Consider the following 16,826-nt stretch of genomic DNA (forward strand, 5'->3'; position numbering starts at 1 on the left):
TCCCTCTGTAGTCCTACAGACCCACACACCACTCCCCCGGTGGAAGATTAAGAACAATACTCACAAGGACTGGAACTGAGATTTAATAATGCAAGAATGAAAGGACCTCTAACAGTGACTACAGAGGTGAAGGAACCCTAAGAACTGGGGCAAGATGCAGCCCAATTCTGACTCCTGTCCACCTGAAAGTAGCCCCGAAAGCGGCTTGGCTTGGTCACTGACCACAACCTAAGCTGCTTCTCGGCTAAACTCCTGCACTTGTGGTCTGGATGCTTGACAGACTTTGCTCAATTCTCAGAAACCCACAGCTCCAGGAGACCTGACTGGTTTTGCCTCACTCTTCTCCAGGCCTAGTGAAGCCAGGGGTGCTGGTGGGTAATCTGTGTTTATAGTCAGGTCAGTCCAACTCTAAATGCTGGCCTCCTCTCCACTGGGCAGAGAGTAAAGAGACTGAGAACTTAGTCCAGTGCTGTCCACTGTTAACTACTGCCCCCAGGAGATGTCCGGCCTCTGAGGAAGACATACCTTAGCAGAGCCAGCAGCTCCCTAGAAGAAATTTTGCACGGAAAGCAACTAAGAGTTCCTGTAGGGCCAGCAAGGGGGCCTAAGACCCTGGAGACAAAAATGGCCATGGTGGCCAAGTGAGCACTGGTTTATTGACCACATCTCACATTCCAGGAAACATGTGAAAATTGAACACAGAGTTTTGCTGGAACGTGGTGTAGGCAGAATCTGGGCAGGGGCCAACCTTGGAGGAGTCTTATGTGGGTCTTCCAAGAAAAGTTACCATCTCTCTCCAAAAAAAAAAGAATCCCACAGTAGGGAGAGGTTTAGAGTTCTGCAGCAATTACGGGTTGAGAGCTGTTGTTCGTAGGGGCCAACCAGGGCCTCAGCTGGCCTACCAGTGAAGGCCTGAGGGTGGTGTCTTCTCGTCCTTATTGCTTTCCAAGGAGAAGGGTGGGATCCGAACATCAAAGTGGGAGCCATCAGGTCTCTCAAAACGAAATGTGCCCCTAGGGATTGGAGAGGATGGTTTAGAGGGTGAAAGGCCTCTTGAACTGTGTGGCTCCATGTCCTCTGATTGAGCCAGCGCTGGATGAGGAAGGCTGGGATTATAATCTAAGCAGAGATCCAAGAACCTCTGACCATACACAAAACGCACCACTATTCAGATTCTGCCATTTGGATATGTACTACATAAGTGGCCCTCCGTACTCAAGATTAAGGGGTATACTAGCGATTCAGTCCCAAGTCTTGGGACCTAAGTCCTTAGGCCACAAGTTGTAAGTAACGAAAAGTCATGAAAACCACACTACCACACAGCAGTGACTAGCACCCATCTGTGCTCATCCCAGGACCTCTGCTGAACTGACCACAAGTTCAGCTTGTTCAGGTTTTTTTTTGTTATTGTTGGCATGAGCCAAAATAGTCTCACTCTGTAGTTCAGGTTGTTCTAGAACTCATAAACACACCTCAGTCTCCCAAATGCTGGGATTATAGGTGTCCAACCACACCCAGCCCCAGCTCTCACTTTGCTAACTGGCAGTTTCTGTGGAGTTGAGAACATAATCTCCAGCATACACTCACCACATGTGCCCACTGGAAGCTTGCAGAGAGACATGGCTGCTATACTGGAATGCAGGTTGCTCCTTGGATAACACCGGTTCCTAAAAGAATCCGGGCAGAATGGATCAGGCCAAGCCCCAGAAACATTCTCTGCACCATGGGGCCACCATGTGTTTACCAGATGCTTCCTTTCATCCAAGCAACCATGACAGCAGACAAATTCATAATGGCTTGCTCAGCCAATATCCTGAGGCTTTCCTTCTGTCTTTAGGAAAAGGGCACCAAAGGATGAGTGCTAAGCAGACTTTGAAAACATCTCTCAACATTCTCTCAAATGAACAAGTGCCAGCAGGCCCTGTGCCTGCTGATTTTACTCTCTAGGTGACCATGAAGTACTATGTGTGATCTCTAGTTTAGCAGTAAGAAACACTGTTACACATGGTGGCTCACAACCATCTGTAAAAAGATCTGATGCCCTCTTCTGTGTATCTGAAGACAGCTACAGTGTACTTATATATATAATAAAATAAAATAAAAAAAAAAAAAAAAAAAAAAAAAAAAAAAGAAACACTGTTACATAATTTGCGTAGGCCGAATGTAAAAGCACGCACAATTGATTGCAGTGCTACGAAGGCAGAGGCAGGAGGATCTACAGGCCAGCCTGGTCTACAAGTTCCAGGACAGCCAGGGCTACACAGAGAAACCCTGTCTTGAGAAACAAACAAAACAAGTCCAAAATTCCAGAATGTGTAGCTAGAATTTGAAGGCAAGCCCTATTTAGGATTTTTGGTTTTTTTTTTTTAAAGAACACATAGCCCAGCCTGGCCTCAGACTCACAATAATAATCATACCTCAAATTCTGGGGTACTGGATTACAGGCGTGTGCCATACACCCAGCCCAAGCCATGCTTACTTGTCCCCCTACTTTTCCAAGTCTCTTTTAACAATGATGCTGGGGGTTGAGGATTTAGCTCAGTGGTGAGCACTTGCCTGCAAGGCCCTGCCCAGCTCCAAAAAAAAAAAAAAAAAAAAAAAAAACAATGATGCAAGGCCCTGGGTTTAGGGTCCTTCAGCTCAAAAAAAAAAAAAAAAAAAAAAAAAAAAACTATTAACAATGATGCTGGATGACATTAATATACTCATGACCTTATCTCTCTAGAGACAGGGAACATCAAATCAAATCAAGAACCAGTAGAGGTATAAATGCAAGGAGACATGACACAGTTGGTGCATGTTCCATAATCAGAGTGCCTTTGTTTGTTATTGGGGAGGTGTATGTGCATTCATTCATGTACATACATGCAACCTGTCTGATACATGGAAGTCAGAAGATAACTTCGGGGAATCAGTGCTTGCCTTCTACCATGAGTTCCAGGGACCAAACCCAAGTCAGCAGGCTTAGCAGCAAGCAATACCCTTACCCATGGAGCCATTTTACCAGCCCATAGTTTTGCTTTTGTTAAAACAAACAAACAAACAAACAAACAGGGTCTCATGTAACCCAGGCCGGTTTCATATTTTTTTTTTTTTTCCTTTTCTTTTTTTCGGAGCTGGGGACCGAACCCAGGGCCTTGCGCTTGCTAGGCAAGCGCCCTACCACTGAGCTAAATCCCCAACCCCAGTTTCATATTTTTTATGTAGCCCAAATATGGCCTTACATTTCTGATCCTTCTGACTCACTTCCTACAAGTTCAAGCTTTTAAAAGCCATGCCATCTGGGTATAATGTAGCTGGAGTGTTTGCCTAACATGCATCAAGCCCCCAGTTTGACCCCAAGTGTGGGAGCAGGGTAGGGAAACATTTCAATAAGACCTGCTACTCAACAGCAAGTACTTGAGCTTTGGGGGCTGGAGAGCCCAGCAGTTAAAAGTGCTTGCTGCTTTTGGAGAGGACCAGGTTTCCAGAGGTATGTGTTTCAAGCCAGAGGTTCATGTATCCCAGGTAGTCAAGGATGACCCTAAACTCTCACAGTGCTAAGATTAAAGGCACAAAAACCATGCTCAGTTAATGCAGTGCTGGAGTCACTTATGACTGAAGGCAGGCACTCCTCCACCTGAGCTACATCCCCAGTCCCTTATTAATTAGCTCCTAAGTCTTACCCTTCATCCGTGACAGCTTACAGACCATCTGCCCCACCAATGAATATGAATACGCATACACACAGGAACACACACTATCCATACCAGAGAGGAATAAGACATACGCGAGGTTCTCAGGCCTGCTAACAGGACCAGCAAGTAGGCCATAGTGGCCCAATGATGCTCACCCTGCCCACCACCCCTCGTCCTCGAACTGTTTCCAAGGTCCCTGAGAGACTGAATATCCGCCAGTGCCGCTCCCGGAGCTGTACCACGTCACTGTCCAAGTTTTCCAAGCGTATACAGTATCGCCACTGTGAGGAAAAAAGTTTGTGTTTGAGGAAGAATGATCCTTGGGCCAGCCCACCCAGAATTCCAGAGTAAAAAGCAACAAAGGCTGACATCTACATCTTAACAGTGTGGATGGAGGCATCCACCCTGCCCACGACAAGCGCCGTGCCTCCACACCACCCCCAGACTATTCCTGAGCTGCTGCCAAGGAGACACTCACCCAATAGACGTGGGAATTCTGGGCTTCCTGGAGGGGAAAAAGGTTTGAGGATGAGACTTAAGTCTGTTCAATCAACATATCTCAAGTGAATTATTCCTGAAGGCGCAGAGGCTGATGAAGCTGTGACTGGAGCCAATGATGACTGTGGGAGAACTATGGCCAAGAGCCTCCCTGCATCCTTCCTGTTCTGCCCCCTCTATAATCCTGTCAAAATCAACAGAGCTGGATGCTAGCAGAAATCCACTACAGGGCTCTGTTCTCACCAGTGTCCCTGCCAGTCCTGACCTGTCCTCACAGCCCTCTTACTGTCCTGCTCTGACGGATGCTGACATCCCATGTCTGAGTGAGGAAGTCTTCCATTTATACTTGTATCTGTAGGCCTAGCTTAGAGTGAGGCAAGATACAGATCAGTAAATATCCAGCTATTAAAGACAAAGTGTGACAATCCACACTGATTCAGGCAAGTATGTATGTATTTCTCACAAGAAAGATCTCCTCTATCAGAGGAGAGAAGGAGCTGGCATGAAGGACTACTTTCTGGTCTATGGGTCTATGGGTCATGATGCTGGCCATTATCAAGAGGCTACCTCAACCCTACCCTGCATATGCACATGAGCACTTGAAGGCAGAACTGTGGGGGAGGGTTTAGGTTCAGATACACTCCCACTCCCAACACTTTAGTCACATGAGGATACCACACTGAATCTGGGAAGCCCTGAAGGAAGAAGCCCAGGCAGACAGGCACACACCCTCATGCCCATGTAGAAGGGGATGACGGTGACACGGATGCTCTCGGTCGTCTCCCGGTGCACGTCTGAGAGCTCCAGCCATGGGTGATTCTTCTCTTGCCAGGCCCGGAGCGTCTCTCGAGCCACAAAGGGAGGGGCTAAAAGAGACGGCGCATTAGTCCAAACCACAGTCCTGGGCAAGCCACCCACTTCCCCTTTGCTGAGAGACTACCTTTTGTCTGGTCATAGAGAAGGAATCTCTCAAAGAGCTCATGCTGGATGGGAACCTGATCCGTGGAGGTGTAGGGGAGGATGTCTTCATGGCTGACATAGTCCAAGCCTGGCACAGAGACAGAGCTGGTAAGACTCAGACAGCACAAGAATGAAACTGAGAGGAAATACCTTCTGGCCTTGCCCAAGGTAGGCGACCCTGGCATCACAGTTCTCAGTACCATGATCCCTCCCAGCAGATGATAAAACATCAGATTCCTCTCCCTCAGACACCAGACCCCTGCTCCTCAGGTACCATTTGGATGCTAACTCCTCACCTGGGATGGCATAGAGGGCCCGGCTGTCATCATGGTTAGCCAAGAAAGTCACAGCTTCTGTCTGAGATCTCTGAGACTAAAGCAAAAGGTGATTCAAAGGTTCCTTAGCTACCACCCAGTCCTGAGGCCTTAAGGCCCAGAGCTGACTTGAGCTCTCTCTGACCCCTCTTTGTCCCTAAAGGAGTAAAATCCTTTCCCATGGAGAGGACCCCAGACCCACACACATTGCTTACTTACTATATGTGGGCAGTCACGGGCATCAATCAGCACTTGATAGTAAGTGTGAGTTTTGCCTTTCACCTCCTTAGAGCCATGGCCAGCAGGGTTCTCTGCTCTGTGGGATGAGAAGCAGCCCAGGTCACCCCAGAGGGGCACAAGCTGCGCTTGGCTCCGTTCATTGCCATTTCCTCTCCTAAATGGCCTGGTTCATGATCTAAAGGGGTTTTGGCATAGGTTGGCTTTTGCTCAACACACCTCCAGCCAGCCTCTCCCTAGTCAGGGCAAACGATGGAATCCCCAGGGCCCCTGCAGTTATCACTCTGGGCACCTCCTTGAAGAGGGCCAGGACAAAAAAGTCCACTTGGTACGTGAGCCCCAAGGCCACGAGAACCTTATTCTTCTTTCGCCCCAGGGTTGGCTGTGATTATGTGTGGAACTTCCCTCTTTTAATGTACCTTATTGATGATGTGAGATTAACAGAAAGATTTCCAACTGGACATCAAGAAACCAAGAAGCAGGGCTAGAAAGAGGGCTTAGTGGTTGAGAGAACCAGCTGCTCTTCTAAAGGACCCAAGTTTAGTTTCCAGCACCCACAAGAAGGTCACACTGTCTTTAACTCAAGTTCTGAGGAATCTACACCCTCTTCTGGCCTCCAGGAGCACTGCATGAATGTGGCACAAAGTCCTGCATGCAGGCAGAACACTAATATACATTCTATAAAATAAAACCCTCAGAAAGGGAGGAACCAAGAAGAGCCTGGTGTGCTGACTCATGCCCTCCCCAGCACTGGTTTGACAAGAGGCAGAGACACAGATCTCTATGTGTTTAGGACAACCAGGGCTACGTAATAAATAATATTTAAGTAAATCAAAAAGTAAGACCAGTAATACTCATAAGGAAGGGGTAGAAGATGGCTGTGTTTAAAGGGCACTGGCTGCTCTAAACCTGGGGAGGACCCAGGTTTGGTTCCCAACACTCACATGGCGGCTCACAACCATCTGTAACTCCAGTCTCAGAGGCTCCAGCTCCCTTTTCTGGCCTCCCTGAGCACTGTGCACAGACACATCCAGGCAAAAAGAAATCCATATACACAAAATGAAAACAAATAAATCTTTTTTTTTTTTAAAGAAAGGAAGTAAAAACAGAAGCAATCCCCTAGAACATCCTCTGGGGTTTGGATTATGAAAAGGGAGAGCAGGAGTTTATAAAAAGGAAGGGCAGACGGGTTCTGGGGAGGCCCAAAGAGACCCCATATACTTAAAACTTTTGTCTCCACGGGGGCGAGTGCCAGAGAAACAGGCTGGAATTATTTCTTTTATTTTAGTTGGCTGGGTTATTTTTTTTTTCCTATTTGTTTTGTTTTGTTTTGTTTTTTGAAACAGGGTCTCTCTACAAAGCTCTGGCTTTTTTGCTGTCCTTGAACTCACTCTGTAGACCACATTGGCCTTGAACTCACTCTGTAGACCACATTGGCCTTGAACTCACAAAGATCCTTCTGCCTCTGCCTCCCAAGTGCTGGGATTTTTTTTTTTTCTTTTTTTTTCGGAACTGGGGACCGAACCCAGGGCCTTGCGAAGCGCTCTACCGCTGAGCTAAATCCCCAGCCCAAATTTTTAAATTTATTTTATTTATATGAGTACACTGTAGCTCTCTTCAGACATACCAGAAGAGGGCATCGGATCCCGTTACAGATGGCTGTGAGCCACCATGTGGTTGCTGGGAATTGAACTCAGGACCTCTGGAAGGGCAGTCAGTGCTCTTAACCGCTGAGCCATCTCTCCAGTCCCCCCAAGTGCTGGGATTTAAATGTGTGCAATACCATGCCTGGCTTGGGGTTATTTCTAAAGACCAAGGGGATGCTGTTTTTACCCCAACTGCATATAGACAAGTCAGGCCACCTGAGGACACCATGAGACAGGACAGAGAAAAACTTACTTTTCTGGAGCTGCAGAAGCCACATCCCGGTCATACAGTCTGGCCTGCCAGGGAAACAGGACAACCCCTCGGTAGCCAAAAACACTATGGAGGAATAGCTAGGAAGAGAGAGAGACCTCAGTGAGCCTGCTGTCTAGCAAATCCATCCCGGTGGGCCCTGACCATGAAGCGGCATGGGTGGAGGCACCTGGGACAATATTCCCAGCTTTGCCATCAAACACTAAATTTAACCCAGACAACTGAAGTATTCTCATGCCTCCTCACTGGGCTGACCCCACTCACCCTTCAGGTCACCTTGGCCTCTAAGAACTTTCCTTGATCTGCCCACGTCTTAGTCCAGTGTGGAGCCACTGATTACTTTTTTTTTTTTTTTTTTTTTTTGTCTGATTTAAGGATTTGTTTTACTTAGTTAGGTATGTGTAGGTATCCATATGTGTGAATGTGAGTGCAGGGACCCAAGGAAGTGAGAGGCATTGGACTCCCTGGTGCTATGCGACTATGGAATCAGCTCTGTCCTCCGTCTTTACTTCTAGGCTTCCTCAGCAAGTGCTTTTAGCAGGTAAGCCATATCGCCTGCCTCTTAACTGTGTTTTAAGAGTATCACCACATTAGACCTCAAAATTGAAGTGATCCTTCCAGCTCTGCTTCTGGAGCGCTGGGATTAGATGCTACTATACACCTATCTCCAGAAATCTCATCTTTTAGAAGCGTATGACTCCAGTGCACATGCACTCGCCCACAAGCATGCACACTACCACAAGTTGCCCTTTGATCTCTGTGCCTGGGCACACGCACACATGTGCACACACTCATTCTAAATAAATGTAAAAAAGAAACTTTTTTTAAAATTTGTGGTTCTGAGCTGAACGTGGTTGCATATATATACCTGTAACCCCAGTGTTCCATAAGTAATAAGATTGCAAGTTCAAGGTCACCATGGGTTATAGAATGAGTTCAAGGCTAAACTGAGCTACACAGCCCCTCAAAACAAGCCCCAAATGTATGCTCTTGGTCTACCATCAAAATGAAAATGGATTGAAACTTGGGGGGATAGCTCAGCAGTACAGCATCTGTCTGTAAGACTGGTGGGTGGGCTGGAGAAATGTTTCAGCAGATAAGAGCATGACTTCCAAAGGTCCTGAGTTCAATTCCCAGCAACCACATGCTGGCTCACAACCATCTGTAATGGGATCTGATGCCCTCTTCTGGTGTGTCTGAAGACAGAGACAGTGTACTCATATACATAAAAGAATAAATACATTAAAAAAAAAAGACTGGTGGGCAAGGGGATATGGAATGAAAAGATACAAATACCACTTCGAGTTCCACTCAGAAACAGAATAGTCCATGAAAATGGGCACTGACCCAGCGCAATACATACCTGCCCCGTCTCATACTTTCCATTTTGTTTTGGCACCTCAAACACACCAACTGTCTCCAGCACTTTGCCCTCAGCACGGTTTCTGATCAGGAAGGAAAAGAAGATAGCAGTCCTCAGTTAGGAAAAGCCAAACAAACGAACAAAGCCCCCTAGCACACTGCAGGACCAGGGCAATGACAGCGGAGGATCAGGATGCTGCTTTTCCTCCTTTAAGATCCAGCCTTAGGCATCCGCTTGGTGACGGCTCTCCCAGTCTTCCATGGGTTTGTGTAACTACTCCAGACTTACTTCCTCCGGTCTTTACTTAGCATTCCCAAGGTCGTGCACACTTTCACCCGCCCTCCTGGTTAACAGTGGGTTAACCATCCTTCCAACTTTGTATTTCAGCTACTGCCATGCATGCCTTGAGTCCATGAAAGACTCTGTTCTCTGAGAGAAATGCCTCGTGTGTAAGAGCATTCGTTCTGAGCAGAGCAGTTCTTCTGTTTCTCTTACCCACTGCTCCTTGACAGTGTACTCACTATGCCTGGCATTGGCTACTTTGAAAAACTGTTCTGAACCAAACATGGTTCCACACATCTGTAATCCCAGGGCTAAGGCTGGAAAATAAATAACAAGTTCTGGGCCAACCTGGCTACATAGCATGATTCTCCTAATTCTACACATTCACCTGTGCTGTAAACATGACCCCAGGACCTAGCATCTCTAGACTTCCAAAGGTACCTCACACAGTACTACACTTAGTACTTACTGCAGTCTCTCCACCCAGTGTCTTTTCACATTTACTTGTCTTAAATAGCAGATACCTCCCTTAACCACCATCAGGTCAGTTAACCTTTTAAATAGGATTGATTCTGCTATGGACCGTCAGAGCACTGCGATTTTATTTTGGAAATGTTAACTTCATACCCAACTTTTCAGTCCTGTCTGATCCCTACAAGGCTTTGTTTACACCACCACCTCCAAGCCTCGAACCCTATTTCCCAAGTCACATGGGCAAAATCAGTCTTCCCAAGGTCACATGGAAGTAGGACCCACAAACGTAGGCACTTAAGTCGACTTGTTTCCCCCATAATAGCATCTGAGAGCCACTGACCCAAAAGGGCCTGGGGATCCCTGTACTTGTATTAAATGGCAGCCCACTACTGGTGCTGAGGACTCCAGCCAGGATGGCAGGATTCCCTTAAGAAGAGTTACTTGTTCTCCCTCGGAGCTGCCCTGCACTGCCAGGGCCCTGGGCAGTGCTCCCTTCTTGCTCTTGGCACATGTCCCAAGCAGCGCATGTCGGCTCCATGCTCCGCACCCTTTCTCAGGTGACACTCCGGTTGCCCAGAGTTAGGCCTCCTGGCTTCCTTAGTGGCTAGATAGGAAATGCTCCCTAGAGTCTGGGCCCGGTTCCCTGGCCCCCTTTCCGTCCCTCACCGGGACGACAGATGCCTTCGTGCCGTCGCTGTGGCCACCGGCGGAAGGGCCCCTGCTCCACCGACCGCACACAGTGGCCTCGACCCTCGGGTCGTGGCCAGTGACCGAGACCACCAGCGGCTGCCCACTGCTAGGGCCCGTCGGGCCACACAGCCAGCCATGTCCCGCCCGAGCGCCCGCTCGGCTGCTGACACAGGGCCCGACCCGCGGCGGGGCGCCGTCCCGCCCCCGCCCCACACTGCCCCGCGCCTAAGCCCCTCCCTCGCCCTCGGGTCCGCCCCCCGCGGCCGCGTGTGCTCCTCCAGCTACATCCGGCGCTGGTGGGCGGAAGTCCGAGTTTGGGATCACCTGATCAGAGCGTGAGCCAGAAATGGCGTCTTCCTTGCTTGCTGGCGAACGACTCGTTCGCGCTTTGGATCCTGGCGGAGAACTAGAACGGGAGCAGCTGCCCCGGAAGCTGCGTGCCCAGCTCGAGGCTGCTCTGGGGAAGAAACACGCGGGCAGTGATAACGCCACGGGCCCCCGGCGCCCGGTTTCCTTCCGTCTGATCCGAGATCTGCATCAGCACCTGAGAGAAAGAAGTGAGCGGTCCCCAATCAAGAGTCGCCGCCTTATTTTCAGATCTAATCCCCTCTGAGTCGTTCTTCTTTTTTTCCTATCACTCTCGAATGCCTACTGAGTTCTCATTTATCCACTCCAAAAGCCTTCTCATAAACCCTGGGTTTAGTACTCCATCTTAACTTCCGTGAAAATTCTTCGTGTATGACAAAACGTATTTTCAGAGTTTGTTGAGTCCTTTTTTAGGTCCACCTAAGTCCATGTGACTTTTTAGGAACTCGAGAGTCTAGCCCAGTACTATCTGCCAGGTTGAGTTTCTCCATTTTGAGGCCATATATCTATAGTGAACTTATCCTGCTTGGGAAAAATGATTTTTCCTTCCATCTCAAAGGCAAAGGGAGAGAATACAAGGCCCCCAGTTTAGGGGTGAGGGTAGGGAAACGGTAACAACAACAACAAAACTATTGAAAGATCTGAACTGAGAGTTGCATCTAGTTCTAGACATTTTAAAGAGGTCATTTCTCCTCTTCAGACCTATTTATCTGTCAAGGTAGGGAATAGGGTAAACTAGCATGTAACATGTTTTGCCAGAATTGACATATCCTGGCCAGAAGTGCAAAAGGTAGATGATCAACTATTCAGACTTAAGAGAACCTTAGAGAAAGATCCTCTAATACAGTGTCCTCTGAGTCATTAGCATCACAACTCAATCCTGTCTCTGTCTAGGATGGATTTATTATTTTCACAGAAATAACTTACCATTGGTAGGGTAATTGAAAACTGACTGTTAAAGTGAAACCGTGTGGCACTAAAAATATACTTAGGTGGAATTGTCCTAGATTTTTCTTAGTTGAAAATTATCTTGAGTAAAATGAAAAATAAATGAATAAACACAAGGAGAGAAAGAAAATGATCACAAGGCTGGGCATGGCATATGCCTGAAATCCTAGCATTTGAGGGGCTGAGGCAGTAAGATTGTGAGTTTTGGTCTAGATGAGGTACATGAGAATTCAAGAGATAGGCAGGTGTATCTTAATGAGCTTAAGGTTAGACTGATCATATAATGACTTTCTGAGCGAAGCTGGTCTACATGATAAACCTTGTCTCAACAACATATATATGAGTTAACAGAGACAGCCATGTTTTATTTGGATAAAAATTAGGGATACCCCCTTCTATCAGCTTTCCAGCCTCAGCTACATGGGTCGTTACGTGAAACATTTTTTTCTTTCCAGATTCCATGCTATACCTTCATGAACTTCTAGAAGGCAGTGAAATCTACTTTCCAGAGATTGTGAAGCCTCCCCGGGTATGTAACAGATCTGTGAGAGTTGGGTGTGGGATTTATTAATCAACTTTTAGGTTTGAAATCTTAGATTTTAATTCTTTGGGATAGCTGAAATGCGGCTCAGAAGAGTACTTGACAAGGGTCCTACCACCAATCTATAAATAAAATTGGGGGTTGGGGGGCAGTGAAATACCTCAATGAGTGGGACATTTGCTACCAAGCGTGGAGGGCAACCTGGGTTCAATCCTCAGGACCCACAGGGTGTAGGGAAAGAGCTAACTCCCAAAGGTTGTCTCTTACCTCCTCATACACACTACTGCTTGGGTTTATGAGCATGTACAAAAGATTTTAAAAAAGAAAAAACAAACTGCTGGGAATCTAAGATCAAAGAAAGAAACCTTCTCTGGCAACTTTGGAAAACTGAGATCCAGTAAATAAATCATTTTCCAAAGCAGTGGAAGCATAACTAGTTTGCAGCTATCCCAGCACCTTTAGGACTACAGTGTACTTAAAAACCAATAATTATGATATATTCTGTAACAAGAAATGCGTAGAAGAATGTCATTCTTCTCTTGTGCTTATTTTTGCTTTAGAACCCAGAGCTAGTTGCCCGGCTAGAGAAGATTAAGATACAGCTAGCCAATGAGGAGTATAAGCGGATCACTCGCAACGTCACTTGTCAGGTAATGACACACACACACCCCAGTACTCCTGATGCAGGGACAAATGAATCTCAGAGTTTGAGGACAACCAGAACTATAGGAATTTGAACTTGGTTTATACACTGTTCTAGAACTGTAAGACTTGTGTTCTATGTGGACCAAAAAAGAGTCTTTGGTGTGTTCACTAAGACTCTGGGCTTAGATGGTAACAGATTTTTTTTTTTTTTTTTAAGATTTATTTATTTATTTATCTATTTATTATGTATGCAGTGCTCTGCCTGCATGTATGCCTGCAGGCCAGAAGAGGGCACCAAACCACATTTTAGATGGTTATGAGCCACCATGTGGTTGCTGGGATTTGAACTCAGGACCTCTGGAAGAGCAGTCAGTGCCCTTAACCTCTGAGCCATCTCTCCGCCCTGGTGACTGATTCTTAAATGTCACAGAAATGGATATGAGCAGTGGAGCTTTTTCGTTTATGGGTTTCTGTGGCCCAGGCAGCCTCCCAAATACTAGGATTACAGGTGTGCCTGTAGCCTCTTTTTCCTGACAGGACTTCTTTGGCATGTTTCTGCTGTAACAGAGGAAAGTAGATGGGTCCTGGGAGCCTGGATCCTCCTTTTTATGATCTAAAAGGCACCATCCAAGTCCCAAGCTAAAGAACCAATGGAAGGGCAGAGTTAATGTGTTGGCGAATAGAAAGGGCTGACACTGGGCTGGGGGAGGGGACTTCTGAACTGCTCATTCTGAAGTCATCTGTTTTGTTGTTGTTTGGTTTTACAGTTTTGTTCATTTGTTTACTTTTTCCCAGGATGCACAGTGTGGGGGGACTCTCAGTGACCTAGGAAAGCAAGGTAAGGTGCTAGGAACCCAGGCTGCTCAAGCCTCTCCCTGGGATTGGTCATGGCCCTCCTTCCTAACGCACTATTGTGGGATCAAGGCCAAGCTATTCAGACTTGGTCTCTGAAGAGAACACAATAGATGGGGAGGCAGCCATGAGGTAATTAGTCCTCCCTGAGAATGCTGACCTAAATGTTTCTTCTCTGAACTGTTTTCAAAGTGAGGTCAGTGAAGGCTCTGGTCATCACCATCTTCAACTTCATTGTCACAGTGGCAGCTGCCTTTGTCTGCACTTACCTAGGAAGCCAGTATATCTTCACAGAAATGGCCTCGGTGAGTAGGCACTGGACAGGACAAAGTGTCCCTTGTTGGGTTAATCAGCTGGATATATTTATCCAATGAACAAGGGACACTAGCTTTCCAATAGTCCTGGGGTGGGTAGCAGTCCCAAGAGCTACCTTTCCCTTACAACTTAAGGCAATAGTTCTCAACCTTCCTAATGCTGTGACCCTTCAATACAGTTTTTCATGTTTTGGTGACCCCAACCAGAAAGTTATTTTTATTGTTCCTTCTTAGCTGTAATGTTGCTGTTACAAATCATAATGTAAATCTATATGCAGGCTGTCTGATTTGCGACCACTGCAAAAGGGTCATTTGACCCTCTAAGGGGTCGTGGTCCACAGGTTGAGAACTGATGACTTAGGGACTGGAGTAGGGAATCTCAGTCCTCATTAGGGGTGCTGAGGGCTTGCAGATTTGGGTGCTGGCCCACATCGTTTATCCCTAATTCTTCCCCTGCAGAGAGTGCTGGCTGCATTGATCGTTGCCTCGGTGGTAGGTCTGGCAGAGCTGTACGTCATGGTAAGGGCAATGGAAGGAGAACTGGGCGAGCTGTGACGTGCTTCACCATCAGTGTTTGGGGAGCCCCAGGCTCTCCTTTGCCCATCACTGACTCTCAGTCATCCCACCATGCTCTCTGTATTCATCTCCAGTTAGTCAGAGGACCAGGTCAGGTTCTTTGGGGAGCCCTGTCTGCTGTGAATTTCCTTGGGGAGGGATAGAGGAGATTCAAACAGTGTTTCTTTAAAAGAACTGATCTCAGTAACTTTTGAATCCAGTGCCCATCTGCCTTTGCTGGTCCATTCTGGGGTCTACTGAGTCTGGCTTTTCTCATTAGAAGTAAGTAGAATCCAGGCCTTTCCCCCAGATGGACTATACTGCCTTGAACTGGCCCAATAATCAGAAGACAGGCATCAATCAGTAGAAGAAAAACCAGTTGATACAGGATGATGGAACTAGAAGCCAGGCAGCTAACTCTTTGTAGAAAAGGAAATGGTGTCAGACCATTTTCCAGAAGTCAAACAGCCTGAGAGAAATCAGATGTTGAGCTATGGCCCTCCTCCAAATGGAGCCAAAGATGTCTACCTTGTCCCGTTGTCTTCATTTTGTTACACTTTTCAGAACTTAGGTAAGTTAGAGAATCTGTTTAAGGCACTTGAAAGATGTTATTTATTCAATAAATATTTATTGTGTTCAGTGTATTTTGTTTTTGGTCCTCTAAGAACACAAAGCAGAGAACTTGCATAATTCTGTGAGTTGCTCAATATCTGCCCTTCCGCTTGTGACAACGTCTTGCTGTGTAGCCCTGGCTGATTTCTACCTCTGCCTCCTGGCCCCTAGGATTCAGGCATATGCCTTGGAGGTCTGTTTGTCCTGCCTTTCTGCCTCCCTGCCTGCCTGCCTCCCTTTCCTTCCTTCCCTGTGTATGTCTGACTGTATGTGGACCATATGCACACAGGAGATGAGAAGAGGGACTAGAACAAAGCTATGTGTGGATGCTGGGAATTGCACCTCCATTCTCTGCAAGAGTTGTGAATGCTTTTAACCCTGAGCTGTCACTTCAGCCCCTCAAGCCCCTCTGTTCCTAATTGTAGACTTTATTTCTAGCAGTGCTCTCATACTGTCTTCTCTCTCCATTTTTTAAGTATATTTTACATCCCGATGTGAATATAAATAGGGGAACACATGTGCCAAGGTTTTCATATGGAGATGAGAGGGCAACCTTCAGGATTTCGTTGAAGCAGGTCTCTGGTTTCTGCTGTCCCACTGTATTCTCCAGGGCACCTTTTCCCATCTCCACTTTGTAGAAGTGCTGAACTATAGATATGCACCATCATATCCAACTCTGGATTCTGCTTGTCTGTGTTGTATAGCCAGTGTTTTTACCTACTGAGCCCTCTCTCTGGACTGTCTGTTTGCTAAGCTTCTCATTAACTAGATCAGTAGACAGTTTGTCAACTGTGTTTACTCATTCCTCTTACTCTGGAGAGTGTCAAGTGTAACAATCTGGAAGTGGCATTTTACAATGTTTCTGATAACCAGGACTGTTGAAGGTTGGGTCAGAAAGTCTCATCTTAAGCGTTGGTGGGTGGGTGGGTGGGTGGGTGGGTGTGTGTGTGTGTGTGTGCGTGTGTGCGCGCGCGCGCGTGCGCGTGCGGGTGCACATATGCCCAATGTTCCCTGTATGCCAAACTATCCTAGCCTTAAGTACCTGAATTTAAGTAGAAAGTCTTCCAAATGCTAGAGGTTTTGACTCCATCAGAATCTCTTCCAACGACTATGACCAGCCTAGGGTGTCTCAGTAAACCTGGGGTCCTTTGTGAGGAGGGATTGTCCACTAGATCCCAGCCCCTCCACACAGGCCGACAAGCTTCTGTGGTATCAAGCTCACCAACAACAGTTTTGTGTGCCAGGCGCTATGCTAACATCTGGGGAAAGCAAGAGAGAGCCAAGCTGCAGGGACTGCTCCATGTACCCAGGCAGAGAGTGCAGAGAGCTAGCTGACCAGATCATAACAGGAACGTGAATTCTCTCAACCACTTCTCTCTCTGCCCTACTTTATTCAAAGCACTCTATGAGGCGCATGGCAGCTGGTCAGAGGGACAGCATGTCCAGCCTTACCAGTTACTCCTGAGTTCCTCTGTAAAGCAGCAGGAAGTAGCATTTAGTGGGTTTTTAACTGTGTGTCATCAAATGAAGCTCTTTGCTTCCTCTGCAGACAGGATTCCAGAGTCATTGCTCTATAGCAGA

At 47.0% G+C, this 16,826-nt stretch overlaps 2 protein-coding genes across 2 annotated transcripts; one reads left to right on the plus strand and one right to left on the minus strand.

Annotated features, from left to right (window-relative positions):
* Positions 1-67: 67 nt before the first annotated feature.
* On the minus strand, positions 68-10,631 carry Poldip2 (DNA polymerase delta interacting protein 2). Its single transcript, XM_032914572.1, has 11 exons — positions 10,389-10,631; positions 8,967-9,048; positions 7,586-7,683; positions 5,669-5,765; positions 5,432-5,507; positions 5,116-5,223; positions 4,905-5,041; positions 4,156-4,182; positions 3,833-3,958; positions 1,588-1,667; positions 68-1,013 (listed from the first exon to the last, which is right to left on the minus strand). Exons 1-11 carry the CDS (start codon positions 10,547-10,549, stop codon positions 899-901), a joined length of 1,107 nt encoding a protein of 368 aa, XP_032770463.1. The 5' UTR covers positions 10,550-10,631; the 3' UTR covers positions 68-898.
* Positions 10,632-10,705: 74 nt separating this feature from the next.
* Positions 10,706-15,277, plus strand: Tmem199 (transmembrane protein 199). The gene is made up of 6 exons (XM_032914574.1): positions 10,706-10,969; positions 12,182-12,255; positions 12,828-12,917; positions 13,708-13,750; positions 13,957-14,069; positions 14,538-15,277. The coding sequence occupies exons 1-6, from the start codon at positions 10,759-10,761 to the stop codon at positions 14,631-14,633; spliced, it is 627 nt and encodes a 208-aa protein (XP_032770465.1). The 5' UTR covers positions 10,706-10,758; the 3' UTR covers positions 14,634-15,277.
* Positions 15,278-16,826: the final 1,549 nt, after the last annotated feature.

This window comes from Rattus rattus, chromosome 9 (genome assembly GCF_011064425.1).
Source record: "Rattus rattus isolate New Zealand chromosome 9, Rrattus_CSIRO_v1, whole genome shotgun sequence".
Taxonomy (NCBI): Eukaryota; Metazoa; Chordata; class Mammalia; order Rodentia; family Muridae; genus Rattus; species Rattus rattus.